This window comes from Bos indicus x Bos taurus, chromosome 7 (assembly GCF_003369695.1).
Source record: "Bos indicus x Bos taurus breed Angus x Brahman F1 hybrid chromosome 7, Bos_hybrid_MaternalHap_v2.0, whole genome shotgun sequence".
NCBI classification, from domain to species: Eukaryota; Metazoa; Chordata; class Mammalia; order Artiodactyla; family Bovidae; genus Bos; species Bos indicus x Bos taurus.
Genome location: NC_040082.1, coordinates 101,530,101 through 101,553,218, shown reverse-complemented (window position 1 = coordinate 101,553,218; position 23,118 = coordinate 101,530,101). Strand labels below are relative to the sequence as shown.

General features: G+C 39.8%; 1 protein-coding gene across 1 annotated transcript; it reads left to right on the top strand.

The window, feature by feature from the left end:
* The first annotated feature begins 16,111 nt into the window (after positions 1-16,111).
* Positions 16,112-17,080, top strand: LOC113896451 (olfactory receptor 7A17-like). The gene has a single exon (XM_027548629.1). It carries the CDS (start codon positions 16,112-16,114, stop codon positions 17,078-17,080), a length of 969 nt encoding a protein of 322 aa, XP_027404430.1.
* The last annotated feature ends 6,038 nt before the right edge of the window (positions 17,081-23,118 follow it).

The window sequence follows — 23,118 nt, the reverse complement described above, 5'->3', positions numbered from 1 at the left end:
TCCTGTGCTTAGTTGCTCAGTCATGTCTCACTCTTTGTGACCTCCTGGACTATAGTTTGTCAGGCTCCTCTGTCCATGGTGATTCTCCAGGCAAGAATACTGGAGTGGGTCGCCCTGCCCTCCTCCAGGGGATCCTCCCAACCCAGGGATCGATCCCAGGTCTCATAGATTCAGGCAGATTCTTTACTGTCTGAACCACTAGGTGTATAAAAATATCTAAATTTGCAGAATTTAATAACAGAATCATGTTCTTGCTACATAGACAAGGACCTGCAGCATTAAGAACATGTAGGATCTTGTTAGACAAGCAGAATCTTTGGTACCTTGAATCAGACCTGCTGAATCACAGTTTTCATTTGATCTATAGTTCTTTATAATTGTTTTATTATTTTTTTTATTTACAATATTGTATTGGTTTTGCCATACATCAACATGCATCTGCCATGGGTGTACATGTGTTCCCCATCCTAAACCCCCCTCCCACCTCGCTCCCCTACCATTCCTCTGGGTCATCCCAGTGCACAAGCCCCAAGCTTCCTGTATGCTGCATCAATCCTGGACTGGCGATTCGTTTCTTATATGATATTATACATGTTTTAATGCCATTCTCCCAAATCATCTCCCCCCCCACACAGAGTCCAAAAGACTGTTCTATACATCTGTGTCTCTTTTGCTGTCTTGCATACAGGGTTGTCATTACCATCATTCTAAATTCAATATTTACATATTAGTATACTGTGAAATTGGTAATTTTTAAGAACAGTCAATTTAGAAAAATGCTGGACTAGAATAAATTTTATACCTTTTCACTTATGGTATTTGAGGCAGTACAGTTATAAGTATTGGATACTGTCCTATGCAATACATGTATAGAATTCTTTTAGATCCACAAAAATATAACCAGCTGCAAAGTCATCTCTGATTGCAAATCACCGCCACAGAATTTATGACCTGAAAGCATTCTGACAATCAAAACACCTAATCAAGACTCTATACCTTTCTTGGTCATACCTTTGAGCAGAACATTAAACCCCTCTGTCTTATTTCTATAATAGAGAATGAAGTCATAGTATATAAGAAGACTATATCACAGCATGAACTTCTATAAAAATTAAAGCAGACAGGCCCCATAATGTGCTAAGTTAGGTTATACTGTATAAAAATTTCTAAATTTGTCTCAGATTTAAAACCATTCATAATGAAATACCGAAGGACAGCTCTTAACTTCTGATATAAGCATACAAATCCTGATTGGGTTGGCAAAAATGTTGGGGAGCCAAGGAATGTAGTGCCCAAGGTTTTCTATGAAAGGACAAAGTTGTCACAATCCTAAAGTATTTTTTAGAAATATCAGGAGTTATGTGTTCACCACTAGTGAAAAATTGAAAGATCTGAGGGACTAAATTAAGTGAGGATTCTTAACCTTAGACTTCGAGGAAACTTTAGCTCAGACTGGGATAAGATGCTGGGATGGTTTAGACCTCTGGATACAGGACAATTAATGAGAAGAGTAATAAAAACAGAATTCACCTGCCTTGTAAACTGATCTCTAAGGAACAAAGAATGAACTGGAAATTTTTCCTTTCTGTCCAGATCACTGTCCCCCAGGAAAATCAGGTACAAAGTATGGGTGTTACAGCAGAAAGGTGCCTACTGAGAAGCCAGGTGAGCTATAAAATCTCTCTGCTGTGATCCCCTCAGCCTGAGAAATCTTGGATGCTACAGGACATTTTTCCTTTGAAATCCTGAGTTTGGCTGGGAAATCAGTCCCTTACTCCTTGCAGCTGTCTTGTGTAGATAGAGCTTCAGTCTCTATTATCAACCCTCCAGGAGGCATTTGAACTTCCGCACAAAGACCTTTCTTTCAGTTCCCATCTAGGTGAGTCTGAGAGCCCAAAGACAATGTGGGAGAGAAATACAATGCAAACTTTGAACATTTATCTGAGGTCACCTGTGATTGAGTCCAGCCTAACTCAGATACCAGAGATTAGTGTGGTAGTTTTCTATCCTGATTATTGTGTGTGCATGCTCATTCACTCAGTCATGTTAGACTCTTTGCAACCTCATGGACTGTAGCCTGCTAGGCTCCTCTGTCCATGGAATTTTTCAGGCAAGAATAGTGGAGTGGGTTGCCATTTCCCCCTTCAGGGGATCTTCCCAACCCAGAGACTGAATATGAGTCTCTTGCATCTCCTGCATTCCTGAGCACCACTCAGGAAACCCTAATTCATAAAAAAAAAATGCATTTACTTAGCACTAAAAGAGGAGCTTCCCAACCCAGAGACTGAATCTGAGTCTCTTACATCTCCTGCATTCCTGAGCACCACTCGGGAAACCCTAATTCATAAAAAAAATGCATTTACTTAACACTAAAAGAGGAGCAAGGGCTTCTCAGATGGCACTAGTGGTAAAGAACATGCTTGGCAATGCAGGAGACATAAGACACATGGATTCGATCCCTGGGTTAGGAAGATCCCCTGGAGGATGGCCTTGCAACCCACTTCAGGATTCTTGCCTGGAGAATCCCGTGCACAGAGGAGCCTGGTGGGCTACAGTCTACAGGCTCGCAAAGAGTTGGACACTACTGAGCGACTGAGCAGGCCTGCTAAAGAGAAGCAAAGATTGACCTCACTAAGGTAAGGCTCAGTGTTGTCAATTAAATGATAAAAATGGAAGTCCAAGTAGAAGAGAGAATGGGAGGCATAAAGTGTTTCCAGTAAATTTGAACATAAGCCTAATGACAATATGAAGTAACAAGAGTAGAGAAATAAGTTATTTGATGTGGACAGATGTACCGTGAAGTAAGGGTTTTTTATAAGATGGGTCATATTTGACTGTTTCCATATTAATGAGTAAGATCTGAACTAAGGGCTTCATGAAAATATATCCCTGCAAACATATGTATGCAATGGCTGATTCATGTTGGTGTAGGGCAGAAACCAATACAATATTGTAAAGTAATCATCCTCCAATTAAAAACAAATCAATTAAAAAAAGATTCCTAACAGAAACCTTCTCTTTTTTGTAATGTTCAGTCACTCAGTCTTGTCTGCCTCTTTGTAACCCCATGGACTGTAGCCTGCAGTCTCCTCTGTCCATGGGATTCTCTAGGCAAGAATACTGGAATGGGTTCCCATTTCCCCCTCCATGGGATCATTCCCATCTAGGGATCAAATCCACATTTCCTATGTCTCCCGCATTGCAGGCAGATTCTTTACTCACTGGGCAATTGGGAAAGACCTTTGCTGAAAAGTTTTATATGCATTCTTATGTAGAAAGAGTTGGAAATGACTGAGCACACACAAACACACATATACACATATATATTTATCTCTGTGTTACACATTTACTCTTTGATCAAGATTTGTCTCTGAGAACACTTTGTAACACTCCAACCCTTTGTTGGAGTGTTTTTATTCCTGTCTTTGCTCACATTATTCAAAATGAATTGGAGGCTTTATTTTCTTTCCACAGAATGCCTGCCATTTAGTTATTTTATGTATATATAGATGTATTTGTGAGAATGTTTGGTAATTTATGAAATTTATGTGGTCAGTCATATGGCGTTCTCTCCATTGCTTTTTATATTTTTTATTGAAAGAATTGAGCTGTCACTGTAATATTCTTTGCTTGGAAATACTTGCTTTAAAAACATGCCAGTGATTGTCTTCCTGCATATTTTTTAGTGCTAATTAATCACTTATTATGGGCTTCCTAGGTGACGCTAGTGGTAAAGAACCCACCTGCCAATGCAGGAGACATAAGAGAAATACCTGGATCCCTGGGTCTGGAAGATGCCGTAGAGGAGAACATGGCCACCCACTTCAGTATTCATGCCTGGAGAAGCCCATGAACAGAGGGGCCTGGTGGGTTGTGGTCCATATGGTTGCAAAGAGTTGGACATGACTGTAGCAACTTAACACGCACACAGACACACACACACACACACACACAACCACCTATTAAACATATTTCTAACTTTTACTCTTCTTCCTTATTGTTCCTTTTAATCTTTTGTGGTTAAATGTATTTCTAAAACTTGTATTACCTTTAGACATCATGTAGAAATCATTTTTTAACCATTTGATTAAATGTCACCTTTGTCTTTCATGAACATATTTGAATCCATGTATCTTTAGTTAAGAAAAAAATTGAACTTGAATACTGATTCCTCTTTGCATTTAAAATATTTTATTTCCAATTCTTTAGCAATTGAACATTGAATTAGTGGCCAATGTTGGTATCATTAAATTATTACTGTTCAGGTCTTTTTGAAACTTAGTTATATTCATTCAATCTTGTTACATTCAGTTAGTTTAAAACCACTACCACTTAACATAGCTTTATTCTCAGTAACATTGTCCCACATATGCTTGGTTTCTTTTAAACTTTTCTTTCTATATTAGGTACAAACACCTATTCATACACTTTTCTACAAATGTATGAATAAAATCCTATGCACATCACAGATACTCTTGATTCAGTGCAGTCTTTTTTTTTCCCCTACCTTTCCTTTACTGGTCAATAACACCCCAGGGATTTTCTTCCAATCAACTAATATCCACTGCAATATAGGTTCATTATTTCAATAGTTGTTTAGTATTTCATAAGGGGCTGTGCTACTCACACTGCAGACTGTCTTTCCTAGTCTTTCTGTTCAAGTTGTTATTATATCATTCCTACAAAAATATTTGAGATTGTTAAATATAAACTGTGTTTCTAAGCAAGAGCAACTCTTTCCCTGGGAACACTGAACAATGCTTGTAGAAATATCTGTCTGTTACTCTGGGAACAGTGGGTGGAGGTCAGGGATGCTCTAGGCATCCTGCAAGACTCAGGACAGACCCCACCACAGAGAACAACCTGTCTGAGAATGTCAACAGTGTTGAGACTGAGAAGCCTCCAGGTAAAGGACTTCTGTACTTTTAATATCTGTGCCATTGTTCGGATGGTTTTCCCAACAGTTTAACATCTTAAATTTCTGTCTGCAAATACAGATAGTGCACCTGTGCTCCCTGTTTCAAAGCACCACTCTAAACTGTGTGACAACTCTGTAAGTATTTCCCCAGATGGATGGTTGTGAAAAAGTGTTCTTTCCTTAACTGTTATTGAGATTGATAAAAAATTAATACCTTGAATTGTCATTTTGATGTGTCGATTTTATTATTATATGCCCACATAATATAAACCTCTTATTCTACCACTACCAGCTTTTGAAATGATTTTTAAGAATTGTTGTTTCTCAGTTGGCCTTTTTGGGACTGTTTTGCCATAAAAATGCTTTTTCATTTTACTTAGTTAAATACAGCATCTTATGCTGGATTTCTTGCTTTAAGGCAGTTTGGCACTCTTGTGGATTTTAATGTGTAGTTTTCTAGATATTCACCTAGAATCCATGGGATTCTCCAGGCAAGAATACTGGAGTGGCTTGCATTCCCTCCTCCAGGGGATCTGCCTGGCCCAGGAATTGAACCTGTCTCTCTTATGCCTCCTGCATTGGCAGGCAGGTTCTTTACCACTAGAGCCACCTGGAAAGCCCCTGTTTCCATATAAGTGCACATATATTCATATATCTTTCTGAAAGTACAATAGTGACCATAGTAGTTGAAGTCTCTCACCAAAAAGGGCTGGTTTTTATATTGGATAGATAATCCCTCTGATTTATTCTATAATCTAATCTTCCCAAATTGAAGTACAATCTTATATGTATTTAACAAAATCTGTTATATTACATGTTATGTATATTATATTCATGTTTACACATTTCCCAGTTTAATTATTAGTCCAACTGGATATCAGTAAATCATTACTGTTTTAATATTGTTTGAGTTAGTGTATGAAACTCTATTCAATTTTTTAAAAATACAATTGCTTCAAAACTAATTTATTCAATTATTTTTCCTACAATTCCCTTTATTTTGTAACTTCACATATATTTAAGTGCGTTCTGTTTGCCTGCATGCATGCTAAGTGGTTTCCATTGTATATCTTTACTACCATGTGGACTGTAGCCCACCAGGCTCCTCTGTCCATGAGATTTTCCAGGCAAGAATACTGGAGTGGCTTGCATTCCCTCCTCCAGGGGATCTGCCTGGCCCAGGAATTGAACCTGTCTCTCTTATGCCTCCTGCATTGGCAGGCAGGTTCTTTACCACTAGTGCCACCTGGAAAGCCCCTGTTTCTATATAGGTGCACATATATTCATATATCTTTCTGAAAGTACAGTAGTGACCATGGCAGTTGAAGTCTCTGATTATTAGAATTTTGCATTGTCATGGTGAAGTAATAGTACAATGAATATCTATTATAATATAACATCTTCAGGCATGAATGCTATGAAAAAATTTATTCAGGACAAAAGGATGGATTGACATGGTGTCTGTAGAATTTACAGAGTATAGTTTGAAAAGCCTTTTGCATGTTGAACAAAGACCAGAATAGCATTGGGGTATGCTCATCAGATTTATTTTAAATATATGATAGTGCTTAAACTCCAAGAATAACAAATACATGATGCCCCATAAGGAAACTGGGAAAGAGCTTCCCTCATTCCCTATAGAACAGTAAAAAATTGGTCAAAGACATGGAAAAGATTTGGGGGAAATGTCTTCTATTGCTTTATATAAAACATGTTTAGCTTTTGTTGGTTTTCTTTGGATATTCATTTTTGTTGGTTTATTTACTTTGCCGATTTTTCTTTTGGGGTAGTCAAATACTTCAGGTTTCTTTCATTATAAAAGTATAACTGTTTCTGTCAAGGAAAACATGTATTTTTCTTTTTGAAAATTATTTTTCCTGGGTGTCAGGTATAGATAACTGGAATTGGAATGTTGTGAAACAAAGGAAGCTTCAATTCATCACATACTCTCAGGGATCATTCAGTTCAATTCAGTTCAGTCGCTCAGTCGTATCCAACTCTTTACAACCCCATGAACTGCAGCATGCCATGCCTCTCTGTCCATCACCAACTCCTGGAGTTCACTCAAACTCACAACCATCCAGTCAGTGATGTCATCCAGCCATCTCATCCTCTGTCGTCCCCTTCTCCTCCTGCCCTTAATCCCTCCCAACATCAGAGTCTTTTCCAATGAGTCAATTCTTCACATGAGGTGGCCAAAGTACTGGACCATTAGAGCTTATTAAATCTTTTATCCTCTAATGTCTATTTCATTTCCCTCTCTTCTCTCTCTCCGCTTCCTCTCTTTCACACACACACACACATACTTTTTATATTTCTTTAAATATAAAGCTGAAAGTGATCATAAAAACGAACGCCAAGTTTATTGGTCTCTGGGCAGGCCATGAACTGGAATTTCTGGATACCATTTATACATTCTGTAGGAGAAAGATGATCTGACATGATCAGCTTGAGTTATAATGGTATATGGTGTGAGCAGGGTGGTTCTGGGTGAGAAATGTATTGTAGGAACATAGCCCAGGAAGACGTGGTTTGAGCATGTGTGTGTGTGTGTCTTTGTGAGTGTGTGCTTGTGCCTTGAGAGCAGTTCTTAAAGCAGAGGCGCTTGGACTCATCTATTAAGGCGCCTTATCACGGAGCCCAGATCTTGGTCAGCAGAAGGTACTAAGGATGGGAGATGTTTTACTTCACAGGATGCTTTTGCAACTAAATTCATAAAGTGCAAGGAACAAACATTTTCCTTAGGTCCTTTGTAGTGGCCATTCCCTCGCCAGGCACATATTTCTCTTGATATCATACTAGATCCTTTTCTCCCTTTCTTGAGATATCTGTTCAATTATCACCTTGATTGCTGGCCTTGCCTGAACACTCAATACATGAAAATACCTCCTCCTGCTGCTGCTGCTAAGTCACTTCAGTTGTGTCCAACTCTGAGACCCCATAGACGGCAGCCCACCAGGCTCCCCTATCCCTGGGATTTTCCAGGCAAGAACACTGGAGTGGGTTGCCATTTCCTTCTCCAATGCATGAAAGTGAAAAGTGAAAGTGAAGTCACTCAGTCGTGTCCAACCCTAAGTGACCCCATGGACTGAAGCCTTCCAGGCTCCTCCATCCATGGGATTTTCCAGGCAAGAGTACTGAAGTGGGGTGCCATTGCCGTCTCTGTACTTCCTATGAATCTCTTTTATATTTAGTTGTGTTTTCTTCATAGCAACTCTTATTACTTGACATATTCTATTATATTTGCACATCATCTTTCACCATCACTGGATTGTGAAAACTTCCGGTTTTCAGCACTGTATATATGTTACCTGTATTTGTTTTGAGGGACATGCCAAGTGGCTCAGTGGTAGGAAATCTATCTGGTAATGCAGGAGAGGCGGTTCAATCCCTGGGTTGAGAAGATAACCTGGAGAAGGAAATGGCAACCCATTCCAGTATTCTTGCCTGCAAAATGCCATGGATAGAGGAGCCTGGCAGGCTACATACAGTCTGGGGATCTAAAAAGTGCCAGATCCAGATTAACGACTAAACAATATGTGTTTTGAACATGGTTGACACTCAATATATATTCTTCAAATGTATGAAAATATTTATCATTCAGTTCAGTCACTCAGTCATGTCCGACTCTTTGCGACCTCATGAACTGCGTCATGGCAGGCCTCCCTGTCCATCACCAAATCCCGGAGTTCACTCAAACTCATGTCCATCGAGTCGGTGATGGAATCCAGTCATCTCACCCTCTGTCATCCCCTTCTCCTCCTGCCCCCAATCCCTCCCAGCATCAGAGTCTTTTCCAATGAGTCCACTCTTTGCAAGAGGTGGCCAAAGTGCTGGAGTTTTAGTCTTAGTATCATTCCTAACAAAGAACACCCAGGACTGATCTCCTTTAGAATGGACAGGTTGGATCTCCTTGCCGTCCAGGGACTTTAAAGAGTCTTCTCCAACACCACAGTTTAAAAGCATCAATTCTTCAGCACTCAGCTTTCTTCATAGTCCAACTCTCACAACCATATATGAACACTGGAAAAACCATAGCCTTGACTAGATGGACCTTTGTCGGCAAAGTAATGTCTCTGCTTTTGAATATGCTATCTAGGTTGGTCATAACTTTCCTTCCAAGGACTAAGCATCTTTTAATTTCATGGCTGCAGTCACCATCTGCAGTGATTTTGGAGCCCCCCAAAATAAAGTCAGCCACTGTTTCCAATGCTTCCCCATCTATTTCCCATGAAGTGATGGGACCAGATGCCATGATCTTTGTTTTCTGAATGTTGAGCTTTAAGCCAACTTTTTCACTCTCCTCTTTCACTTTCATCAAGAGGCTTTTTAGTTCCTCTTCACTTTCTGCCATAAGGGTGGTGTCATCTCCACATCTGAGGTTATTGATATTTCTCCCAGCAATCTTGATTCCAGCTTGTGCTTCTTCCAGCCAAGCATTTCTCATGATTTACTCTGCATATAACTTAAATAAGCAGGGTGATGATATATGGCCTTGATGTACTCCTTTTCCTATTTGGAACCAGTCTGTTGTTCCATGTCCAGTTCTAACTTTTACTTCCTGACCTGCATATAGGTTTCTCAAAAGGCAGGTCAGGTGGTCTGGTGTTCCTATCTCTTTCAGAATTTTCCACAATTTATTGTGATCCACACGGTCAAAGGCTTTGGCTTAGTCAATAAAGCAAAAATAAATATTTTTCTGGAACTCTTTTGCTTTTTCGATGATCCAGCAGATTGTGATGGCTGGATAGCATCACCGACTTGATGGACGAGAGTTTGAGTGAACTCCAGGAGTTGGTGATGGACAGGAGGGCTGGCATGCTGCAGTTCATGGGGTCTCAAAGAGTCGGACATGACTCAGCGACTGAACTGAACTGAACTGAGCAGATGTTGGCAATTTGATCTCTGGTTCCTCTGCCTTTTCTAAAACCAGCTTGTACATCTGGAAGTTCACGGTTCACGTATTGCTGAAGCCTGGCTCAGAGAATTTTGAGCATTACTTTACTAGCATGTGAGATTAGTGCAATTGTGCAGTAGTTTGAGCATTCTTTGGCATTGCCTTTCTTTGGGATTGGAATGAAAACGGACCTTTTCTAGTCCTGTGGCCACTGCTGAGTTTTCCAAATTTGCTGGCATATTGAGTGCAGCACTTTCACAGCATCATCTTTCAGGATTTGAAATAGCTCCACTGGAATTCCATCACCTCCGCTAACTTTGTTCATAGTGATGCTTTCTAAGGTCCACTTGACTTCACATTCCAGGACGTCTGGCTCTAGGTGAGTGATCACACCATCGTGATTATCTTGGTCATAAAGATCTTTTTTGTACAGTTCTTCTGTGTATTCTTGTCACCTCTTCTTAATATCTTCTGCTTCTGTTAGGTCCATACCATTTTTGTCCTTTTTTTGAGCCCATCTTTGCATGAAATGTTCCCTTGGTATCTCTAATTTTCTTGAAGAGATCTCTAGTGTTTCCCATTCTGTTGTTTTCCTCTATTTCTTTGTGTTGATTGCTGAGGAAGGCTTTCTTATTTCTCCTTGCTAGTCTTTGGAATTCTGCATTCAGATGCTTATATCTTTCCTTTTCTCCTCTGCCTTTTGCTTCTCTTCTTTTCACAGCTAATTGTAAGGCTTACCCAGACATCCATTTTGCTTTTTTCATTTCTTTTCCATGGGGATGGTCTTGATCTCTGTTTCCTGTACAATGTCATGAACCTCCATCCATAGTTCATCTGGCAATCTGTCAGATCTAGTCCCTTGTATCTATTTCTCACTTCCACTGTATAATCAAAAGGGATTTGATTTAGGTCATATCTGAATGGTCTAGTGGTTTTCCCTACTTTCTTCAATTTAAGTCTGATTTTGGCAATAAGGAGTTCATGATCTGAGCCACAGTCAGCTCCCAGTCTTGTTTTTGCTAACTGTATAGAGCTTCTCCATCATTGGCTGCAAATAATATAATCAATCTAATTTCAGTGTTGACCATCTGGTGATATCCTTGCTTAGAGTCTTCTCTTGTGTTGTTGGAAGAAGATGTTTGCTATGACCAGTGCATTCTGTTGGCACAACTCTATTAGCCTTTGCCCTGCTTCATTCCATATTTCAAGGTCAAATTTGCATGTTACTCCAGGTGTTTCTTGACTTCTTACTTTTTCACTCCAGTCCCCTATATTGAAAAGGAAATCTTTTTTGGGTGTTAGTTCTAAAAGTTCTTGTAGGTCTTCATAGAACCGTTCAACTTCAGCTTCTTCAGTGTTACTGTTGGGGCATAGACTTGGATTACCGTGATATTTAGTGGTTTGCCTTGGAAATGAACAGAGATCATTCTGTCATTTTTTAGATTGCATCAAAGTACTGCATTTCGGACTCTTTTTTTTTTTTTTTCTCTAATTTTATTTTATTTTTAAACTTTACATAATTGTATTAGTTTTGCCAAATATCAAAATGAATCCGCCACAGGTATACATGTGTTCCCCATCCCGAACCCTCCTCCCTCCTCCCTCCCCATACCATCCCTCTGGGCCGTCCCAGTGCACCAGCCCCAAGCATCCAGCATCATGCATCGAACCTGGACTGGCAACTCGTTTCCTACATGATATTTTACATGTTTCATTGCCATTCTCCCAAATCTTCCCACCCTCTCCCTCTCCCACAGAGTCCATAAGACTGTTCTATACATCAGTGTCTCTTTTGCTGTCTCGTACACCGGGTTATTGTTACCATCTTTCTAAATTCCATATATATGCGTTAGTATACTGTATTTATGTTTTTCCTTCTGGCTTACTTCACTCTGTATAATAGGCTCCAGTTTCATCCACCTCATTAGAACTGATTCAAATGTATTCTTTTTAATGGCTGAGTAATACTCCATTGTGTATATGTACCACAGCTTTCTTATCCATTCATCTGCTGATGGACATCTAGGTTGCTTCCATGTCTTGGCTATTATAAACAGTGCTGCGATGAACATTGGGGTACACGTGTCTCTTTCCCTTCTGGTTTTCTCAGTGTGTATGCCCAGCAGTGGGGTTGCTGGATCATAAGGCAGTTCTATTTCCAGTTTTTTAAGGAATCTCCACACTGTTCTCCATAGTGGCTGTACTAGTTTGCATTCCCACCAACAGTGTAAGAGGGTTCCCTTTTCTCCACACCCTCTCCAGCATTTATTATTTGTAGACTTTTGGATCGCAGCCATTCTGACTGGTGTGAGATGGTACCTCATAGTGGTTTTGATTTGCATTTCTCTGATAATGAGTGATGTTGAGCATCTTTTCATGTGTTTGTTAGCCATCTGTATGTCTTCTTTGGAGAAATGTCTATTTAGTTCTTTGGCCCATTTTTTGATTGGGTCATTTATTTTTCTGGAGTTGAGCTGTAGGAGTTGCTTGTATATTTTTGAGATTAGTTGTTTGTCGGTTGCTTCATTTGCTATTATTTTCTCCCATTCTGAAGGCTGTCTTTTCACCTTGCTAATAGTTTCCTTTGATGTGCAGAAGCTTTTAAGGTTAATTAGGTCCCATTTGTTTATTTTGGTTTTTATTTCCAGTATTCTGGGAGGTGGGTCATAGAGGATCCTGCTGTGATGTATGTCAGAGAGTGTTTTGCCTATGTTCTCCTCTAGGAGTTTTATAGTTTCTGGTCTTACGTTTAGATCTTTAATCCATTTTGAGTTTATTTTTGTGTATGGTGTTAGAAAGTGGTCCAGTTTCATTCTTTTACAAGTGGTTGACCAGATTTCCCAGCACCACTTGTTAAAGAGGTTGTCTTTAATCCATTGTATATTCTTGCCTCCTTTGTCGAAGATAAGGTGTCCATATGTGCGTGGATTTATCTCTGGGCTTTCTATTTTATTCCATTGATCAATATTTCTGTCTTTGTGCCAGTACCATACTGTCTTGATAACTGTGGCTTTGTAGTAGAGCCTGAAGTCAGGTAGGTTGATTCCTCCAGTTCCATTCTTCTTTCTCAAGATCGCTTTGGCTATTCGAGGTTTTTTGTATTTCCATACAAATTGTGAAATTATTTGTTCTAGCTCTGTGAAGAATACTGTTGGTAGCTTGATAGGGATTGCATTGAATCTATACATTGCTTTGGGTAGTATACTCATTTTCACTATATTGATTCTTCCAATCCATGAACATGGTATATTTCTCCATCTATTAGTGTCCTCTTTGATTTCTTTCACCAGTGTTTTATAGTTTTCTATATATAGGTCTTTAGTTTCTTTAGGTAGATATATTCCTAAGTATTTTATTCTTTCCGTTGCAATGGTGAATGGAATTGTTTCCTTAATTTCTCTTTCTGTTTTCTCATTATTAGTGTATAGGAATGCAAGGGATTTCTGTGTGTTGATTTTATATCCTGCAACTTTACTATAGTCATTGATTATTTCTAGTAATTTTCTGGTGGAATCTTTAGGGTTTTCTATGTAGAGGATCATGCCATCTGCAGATAGTGAGAGTTTTACTTCTTCTTTTCCAATTTGGATTCCTTGTATTTCTTTTTCTGCTCTGATTGCTGTGGCCAAAACTTCCATAACTATGTTGAATAGTAATGGTGAAAGTGGGCACCCTTGTCTTGTTCCTGACTTTAGAGGAAATGCTTTCAATTTTTCACCATTGAGGATAATGTTTGCTGTGGGTTTGTCATATATAGCTTTTATTATGTTGAGGTATGTTCCTTCTATTCCTGCTTTCTGGAGAGTTCTTATCATAAATGGATGTTGAATTTTGTCAAAGGCTTTCTCTGCATCTATTGAGATAATCATATGGTTTTTATTTTTCAATTTGTTAATGTGGTGTATTACATTGATTGATTTGCGGATATTGAAGAATCCTTGCATCCCTGGGATAAAGCCCACTTGATCATGGTGTATGATCTTTTTAATGTGTTGTTGGATTCTGATTGCTAGAATTTTGTTAAGGATTTTTGCATCTATGTTCATCAGTGATATTGGCCTGTAGTTTTCTTTTTTTGTGGGATCTTTGTCAGGTTTTGGTATTAGGGTGATGGTGGCCTCATAGAATGAGTTTGGAAGTTTACCTTCCTCTGCAATTTTCTGGAAGAGTTTGAGCAGGATAGGTGTTAGCTCTTCTCTAAATTTTTGGTAGAATTCAGCTGTGAAGCCGTCTGGACCGGGGCTTTTGTTTGCTGGAAGATTTCTGATTACAGTTTCAATTTCCGTGCTTGTGATGGGTCTGTTAAGATTTTCTATTTCTTCCTGGTCCAGTTTTGGAAAGTTGTACTTTTCTAAGAATTTGTCCATTTCTTCCATGTTGTCCATTTTATTGGCATATAATTGTTGATAGTAGTCTCTTATGATCCTTTGTATTTCTGTGTTGTCTGTTGTGATCTCTCCATTTTCGTTTCTAATTTTGTTGATTTGATTTTTCTCCCTTTGTTTCTTGATGAGTCTGGCTAATGGTTTGTCAATTTTATTTATCCTTTCAAAGAACCAGCTTTTGGTTTTGTTGATTTTTGCTATGGTCTCTTTTGTTTCTTTTGCATTTATTTCTGCTCTAATTTTTAAGATTTCTTTCCTTCTACTAACCCTGGGGTTCTTCATTTCTTCCTTTTCTAGTTGCTTTAGGTGTAGAGTTAGGTTATTTATTTGACTTTTTTCTTGTTTCTTGAGGTGTGCCTGTATTGCTATGAACTTTCTCCTTAGGACTGCTTTTACCGTGTCCCACAGGTTTTGGGTTGTTGTGTTTTCATTTTCATTCGTTTCTATGCAAATTTTGATTTCTTTTTTTGATTTCTTCTGTGATTTGTTGGTTATTCAGCAGCGTGTTGTTCAGCCTCCATATGTTGGAATTTTTAATAGTTTTTCTCCTGTAATTGAGATCTAATCTTACTGCATTGTGGTCAGAAAAAATGCTTGGAATGATTTCTATTTTTTTGAATTTACCAAGGCTAGCTTTATGGCCCAGGATGTGATCTATCCTGGAGAAGGTTCCATGTGCGCTTGAGAAAAAGGTGAAATTCATTGTTTTGGGATGCATTTCGGACTCTTTTGTTGACCATGATGGCTACTCCATTTCTTCTAAGGACTTCCTACCTGCAGTAGTGGGTATAACGGTCATCGTAGTTAAATTCACCCATTCTGGTCCATTTTAGTTTGCCGATTCCTAGAATGTCAATGTTCACTCTTGCCACTGCCTGTTTGACCACTTCCAATTTGCCTTGATTCATGGACCTAACATTCCAGGTTAGTATCCAATATTGCTCTTTACAGAATCGGATGTTGCTTCTATAACCAGTCTCATCCACAACTGGGTATTGTTTTTGCTTGGCTCCATCCCTTCATTCTTTCTGGAGTTATTTCTCCACTGATCTCCAGTAGCATACTGGGCACCTACCAACCTGGGGAGTTCCTCTTTCAGTATCCTATCATTTTGCCTTTTCATACTGTTCATGGGGTTCTCAAGGCAAGAATACTGAAGGGGTTTGCCAGTCCCTTCTCCAGTGGACCACATTCTGTCAGACCGCTCCACCATGACCTGTCCATCTTGGGTGGTCCCACATGGCATCGTTTACTTTCATTGAGTTAGACAAGGCTGTGGTCCGTGTGATTAGATTGACTAGTTTTCTGTGATTATGGTTTCAGTGTGTCTGCCCTCTGATGCCCCCTCACAACACCTACCATCTTACTTGGGTTTCTCTTACCTTGGACTTGGGGTATCTCTTCATGGCTGCTCCAGCAAAGTGCAGCCGCTGCTCCTTAGCTTGGACCAGGGGTACCTCCTCACCACCGCCCCCCTGACCTTGAATGTAGAGTAGCTCCTCTCTGCCCTCCTGGGCCGTACAGCCACCAGGTTTTTAATTTATTGGTGGGGCGGGGTGTGTGTGTGGGGGCGGCAAGAATACTGGAGAGGGTTGCCATTCCCTTCTCCAGGAGATCTCCCTGAGCCAGGGATTGAACCCAGGTCTCCTGCATTGTAGGCAGATGCTTTACTGTCTGAACCACCACGGAAGTTACATTTCTCATGACAACAGTAGAATGCATGATTTCTTTGGTAATATGCTGAGAATGGGTCAAAAATGCCCAGGTAGAGATGAAATAGAACTTTTCTAAACACAAGATATTAAAATTAATTTATTTAGAGAAAATAGAAATTGCACTATGTGAGTTATGCTAATTTTTGTGAACATTACTCATGTTATTTTCATTTTTCCTGGTAGTCACTGCCACCACATGGAACCAGGTAACAATACACAATCTTCTGAACTTTTTCTTCTGGGATTCTCAGAGGACCCAGAATTGGAGCCCCTCATCTTTGGACTTTTCCTCTGCATGTACCTGATCACTGTGTTTGGAAATCTGCTCATTATCCTGGTCATCATCTCTGACTTCCACCTTCACACCCCCATGTACTTCTTCCTCTCCAACTTGTCCTTTGTAGACATCTCCTTCACCTCCACAACCATCCCAAAGATGCTGCAGAATATCGAGAACCAGAGCAAAGTCATAACCTATGAAGGCTGCATCGTCCAGGTGTATTTTTGCATATTCCTTGCAGGATTAGATGACTTCCTCCTGATAGTGATGGCCTACGACCGCTTTGTGGCCATATGCCACCCTCTGCACTACACAGTCATCATGAATCCTCGGCTCTGTGGACTGCTGGTATTGGTGTCCTGGATGGTGAGTGCTATGCATTCCTTGTTACAAAGTTTAATGGCTTTGCAGCTGACCTTCTGTACAAAGGTGGAAATTCCCCAATTTTTTTGTGAACTCAATCAGATGGTCCAACTTGCCTGTTCTGACACCTTTCTTAATAACATGGTGATGTATTTGGCATCAGTGCTACTAGCTGGTGGGCCGTTTGCTGGTATCCTTTACTCTTACTCTAAGATAGTCTCTTCCATACGAAGAATCTCATCAACTCAGGGAAAGTTTAAAGCATTTTCCACTTGTGCATCTCATCTCTCAGTTGTCTTATTATTTTATTGTACGAGCCTAGGAGTGTACCTTAGCTCTGCTGCTACACACAGCTCACACTCAAGTGCAATAGCCTCCGTGATGTACACTGTGGTCACACCCATGCTGAACCCATTCATCTACAGTCTGAGGAACAAAGACTTAAAGAAGGCTCTGAAGAGAGTCTATGGAATAATATCTATAAAAAGGCCAATTGTCCTGGGGCAGATGAAGTGCCCTTGACTGCACTGCTCAAAGCCTGAGAATCAGTAATTGTGACACTTTCCTCAGTGTGGAATAAAAATTTGCTCCTTTTACTTATTTCCTTGGATATCCATTTTTATAAAAATTCAACTTTTCTATACAATCTCAGTTACTCACATTATTAAACTATCTTTTCATTCTATCATTTAGGTATTTTTTTTAAGTCATGCTTTTTTCTACTTCAAAATTTTCCAAACTTTGAATATGAAATATTTGGGCATTTCTATTTTTTATGGGTGACACGAGGAATAATACTTACTTAAATGACAAATGTCATCCTGAGTAATTTTTGCGTTGCTCTAGAAAAAATTGTCATGAGATATATTACTAATGTAAAAAAGTGTACAAGTGAAATCCAAGGCAATTTATATAATTTTATGAGGGTTGACTGAATCAGAGGGTGTGGAGCTATGGATAAGGAAGATTGATTGCAATGTTACAGGCACATTTTCAATTGCACAAGGTGCCATTGCTCCAAACACTGCATTATTCAAGGGTCAAATATTTCTATATGTATAGTGTGTGTATATATCTCATGATCAAAACTGACTCACTAGAGAGCTTGGCTGCCTATCCAGTCATGTGGTTCAGTTCACAATTTCTGAAAACATGTTTGCCAATATCCTGCTTACCTAGGAGGAAACTGCAATGGAATAACTTTTTAATATAATTATCTGTAATACAATTAAAAAACAGTAGTGAATGCTATCTTTAAATATCAGAATAAATGCACAGAATGAAATTATTGAAGTTGATCTCAGTTCTATACCATTTTTAATTTTATTCAGTTACATGTTGCTGCATAACCATTCATCCTAACAGTAACTGCTCTAATATGATGTCTTTATTATCAAATGAGATTTGATATTAAGGAGTTGTTCTGATCTCTGCTGGATTTCTCATGAGTCTATGTTTCTCAGTAATTCTATGTGTTGGAACTCTAAAGCTCATCCATGAGGTTGTATGGAGCCATGTAGCAATTCTTTCTTCTCTAATATGTGATAGTCTTCTCCATTTATTTGTCTATTTTAATCTTATGCTTATGCATGTGTCCTCAGCAGTGTCTGATCTTTGTGACCACAGGGACTTTAGCTCACCAGGCTCCTCTGTCCATGGGATTCTCCAGGCAAGAATACTGGAGTGGGTTGCCATTTCCCCTTCTGGGGATTTTCTTGATCCTGGGATCGAACCTACATCTCCTTCATCTCCTGCATTGGCAGGTGGATTCTTAACCACTGAGCCCCCTGGGTAGCCCGAATTTTAACCTTATAGATTGTGGGGAAAAGTTTATTACTGGTGACATCAGTATTATGGTGGCAGAAGACACTCCCTTTGTTTCTCCCCTCAATCTACAACTTGTAGATAACATCATTCATATATAAAGTTTTTTTTTTTTTTTCTACCAAACACATCGGGACACCAGAGATACACACAGTTGTACGTCTGAAGGTGAGCAGATTATTCACATGGAGGAAGTGGAGCCAGGGGAACAGCAGAGGCAGTGATGCTGATCCCAGCCCATGGCTGAGGCTGCTGAGCCCACAGCCCCAGAGCACCTGGGAGTCCCACTGGAGGTGGTATATAGCCCTGGCCTCCTGGATGCAGTGGCAAATGCAGGACCAGGGAACCAGGCATCAGTGGGGGTGGGGGGGGCTCAAGCAAGGTCACCCCACATGTGGCAAGAGCACCTACCACTCTGGGAGCCCCCAGCAAAGATGCAAGCCACATCAGGGGCCCTGACAACACCAGGTCACCAGTGATGCTGGAGGCACAATCATTGATGGCCAGGACAATGACAATGCCTTTGGAAGAGGGCATGAAATGCAAAAAATGTAGTTCCTCAAATATAGCCAGGAGCAGCTCATGTGAAACAAACCTAAACCTTGTGCCACAAAGTCACTTAATTCATGCATATATATGGAATTTAGAAATATGGAAACGATAACCCTGTATGCAATACAACAAAAGAGACACAGATGTATAGAACAGTCTTTTGGACTCTGTGGGAGAGGGAGAGGGTGGGATGATTTGGGAGAATGGTGATGAAACATGTATAATATCATATATGAAATGAAAAATAAATAAATGAACTATTGGAAAAGACTCTGATGCTGGGAGGCCTTGGGGGCAGGAGGAGAAGGGGACGACAGAGGATGAGATGGCTGGATGGCATCATTGACTCGATGGACATGAGTCTGGGTGAACTCTGGGAGCTGGTGATGGACAGGGAGGCCTGGGGTGCTGCGATTCATGGGGTCACAAACAGTTGGACACAACTGAGCAACTGAACTGAACTGAACACCACCACCCCCCCCCCAAAAAAAAGAAAAACGTAGAAGGACCTTTGTTAGCAATCTGTTGAATTGTTAGAATCAAAGTATACAAGGCTTTACCTACATAAGAAAACTGTTTGCTTGTTCAAATGCATGGACAGAGGAGCAACCCACTGAGCACCATGAAAACCACAGTAACATGGAATCACAAAGAGAAAATGAGAGTTTTCCATGAACTAATTTAACGTCATGTAAAATTGTGATCAACCAAGTGGAGAATTCAAAATAGTGTAATGAAGAAGCTCAACAAGCCAGAAGAAAACTCATAAAGACACGTCAGTTAGCTGAGGAATAAAAATAATGAACATAAGGAACAGTTTCTAAAATAATAAAAGCTCTCAAACAGAAGTAAACAGAAATTCTGGTGCTGAAGAACTCAGTAATTGAGATGAAGGATGAATTACAAAGCACTTGAAGTGGAGACCATATGGAGTAGAGAGATACTGAGTACAAAGGTAGAATGATTCAGGTAGATGTGAGGACAGAACTAAGATTTTTTTTTTTTTTAAATGAAGATATTCTCTGAGAAACTTCTGACTCTACTAGAACAGGTAAGAAGGATACTGGGTATCTCAAAAGCAGAAGAGAGGGAGAAAGGATCAGAGAGATTATGTATAGAAATAATAGCTGAGAATTTTCCAGGTCTGGGGAAGGAAGCGAATGCACACATCCACAGAGGTATAATAGGACACATAAATGTTTCAATACAAAAGACCTTCTCCAACACACACGTATTAAAACTGTCAAAAGTCAATGAATGAAAAGACTTCCCTGGTGGTGCAGTAAGCAAGAATCTGTCTGCCAAGGCGGGAACAGGCACTGGGGGTGATGCCTGGTCTGGAAAGATTCCACACGCCACAAAGCCACTAAGCCATAACTACTGAGCCTGTACTGTAGAGCCTGTGCTCTGCAGCAAGAGAGGTCACCATGGTGAATAGTAGAGCCCCCCACCTCCGTAACCAGAGAAAGCCCCCGCAAAGCAAGGAAGACTTGGTGCAGTCAGAAATGCGTCAAATAAATAAAGAAAAATTTTTTAAAAGTCAGTGAAAGAATGATGTTTTTAGTGAAAGAATTATATATATATATAATATATATATAGCAATCAACAAGGACCTAGGGTATTAAATACAGGGAAATAAACATAATATCTTATAATACTCTATACTGGAAAAAGAATATGTGTGTGTGTGTGTGTGTGTGTGTGTATATATATATATATATATATATATAATTTTGCTGTATACCTGGAACTAATATGACATTGTAAATCAATTACATTTAAATAAAAGTTATTAAAAAGAAAGAAAATTAAAGGTATCCAGAAAAAAAGTGAGCACCCTGCAAAGATACCTGCATTGGGTTATCAACAAATGTCTTAGCACAGACTCCACATTCCAAGAGAGAATGGAATATCATTCTCAAACTATTGTGATATAAAAACTGCTAGCCAAGAATCCTCCATCTAGCAAAGATATCCTTCAGATATGAAGAAGAAATAAAGGTTCTACCACATAAAGAAAAGCTGAGGGAGTTTTGCACCCAGAACTGTCATATAAGCAAAGTTGAAGTGTTCTCTTCTTGAAATGAGAAGGCAAAAGTACCCCCAAAATCAGGTTGACAGACAGAAACAGAAAACTTAAACTATATATCAGACTAAGTCAACTCAATTAAAATAAACAAATAAACAACCATATTAAAAGTGGGTAGAGGACCCTCAATAGACATTTTCTCCCAAGGAAGATATACACATGGCCAACAGACACATGAAAAGAGGCTTAATATCATTAATCTTCAAACAAACAGAAACCAAAATCGCAGTGAGGTACAACTTCCACAGTAAGAAAGGCTATTATCAAAGAGAAAAAATCAACAAGTTAATGAGGGCCACATGAGAACAGGAAACAATACACGAATTTCAAAATTTCTTCTTCTGCAATTATCAGAGAAACCAGAACTGCAACACTTCATGTTTGCACATTTTCTCTCCATGTACCAGATCACTGTGCTCAGAAACCTGTTTATTATCCTGGTCACCATCAATGACTCCCACCTCCACAGTTCAGTTCAGTTCAGTCACTCAGTCGTATCTGACTCTTTGCGACCCCATGAATCGCAGCATGCCAGGCCTCCCCGTCCATCACCAATTCCCGGAGTTCACCCCGACTCACGTCCATCGAGTCAGTGATGCCATCCAGCCATCTCATCCTCTGTTGTCCCCTTCTCCTCCTGCCCCCAATCCCTCCCAGCATCAGAGTCTTTTCCAATGAGTCAACTCTTCCATGAGGTGGCCAAAGTACTGGAGTTTCAGCTTTAGCATCATTCCTTCAAAAGAAATCCCAGGCTGATCTCCTTCAGAATGGACTGGTTGGATCTCCTTGCAGTCCAAGGGACTCTCAAGAGTCTTCTCCAGCACCACAGTTCAAAAGCATCAATTCTTCGGCGCTCAGCCTTCACAGCCCAACTCTCACATCCATACATGACCACAGGATAAACCATAGCCTTGACTAGATGAAACTTTGTTGGCAAAGTAATGTTTCTGCTTTTCAATATGCTATCTAGGTTGGTCATAATTTTCCTTCCAAGGAGTAAGCGTCTTTTAATTTCATGGCTGCAGTCACCATCTGCAGTGATTTTTGAGTCCCCCAAAATAAAGTCTGACCCTGTTTCCGCTCTTTCCCCATCTATTTCCCATGAAGTGATGGGACCAGATGCCATGATCTTCGTTTTCTGAATGTTGAGCTTTAAGCCAACTTTTTCACTCTCCTCTTTCACTTTCATCAAGAGGCTTTTTAGTTCCTCTTCACTTTCTGCCATAAGGATGGTATCATCTGCATATCTGAGGTTATTGATATTTCTCCTGGCAATCTTGATTCCAGCTTGTGCTTCTTCCAGCCCAGTGTTTCTCATGATATACTCTGCATATAAGTTAAATAAGCAGGGTGACAATATACAGCCTTGACATACTCCTTTTCCTATTTGGAACCAGTCTGTTGTTCCATGTCCAGTTCTAACTGTTGCTTCCTGACCTGCATACAAATTTCTCAAGAGGCAGATCAGGTGTTCTGGTATTCCCATCTCTTTCAGAATTTTTCACAGTTTATTGTGATCCACACAGTCAAAGGCTTTGGCATAGTCAATAAAGCAGAAAGATATATTTTTCTGGAACTCTCTTGCTTTTTCCATGATCCAGCGGATGTTGGCAATTTGATCTCTGGTTCCTCTGCCTTTTATAAAACCAGCTTGAACATCAGGAAGTTCACGGTTCACATATTGCTGAAGCCTGGCTTAGAGAATTTTGAGCATTATTTTACTAGCGTGTGAGATGCATGCAATTGTGTGGTAGTTTGAGCACTCTTTGGCACTGCCTTTCTTTGGGATTGGAAGGAAAACTGACCTTTTCCAGTCCTGTGGCCAATGCTGGGTTCTCCAAATTTGCTGACATATTGAGTGCAGCACTTTCACAACATCACCTTTCAGGATTTGAAGTAGCTCAACTGGAATTCCATCACCTCCGCTAACTTTGTTCGTAGTGATGCTCCACATACCCATGTAATTATTTTCCATTCTGTTCTTTTAAGATATGTTTCATATTCTCCACCATCCCAAAGAAGGCAAAGCTGTAACCTATGAATATACTTTTACCTACTCTTTGTATATTTGGGCAGCATTGTACTGACCACAAAG

What these genes read in the sequence shown, in the direction of transcription:
- LOC113896451 (XM_027548629.1), top strand. Translation starts at nt 16,112, where the DNA reads ATGGAACCAGGTAACAATACACAATCTTCTGAACTTTTTCTTCTGGGA.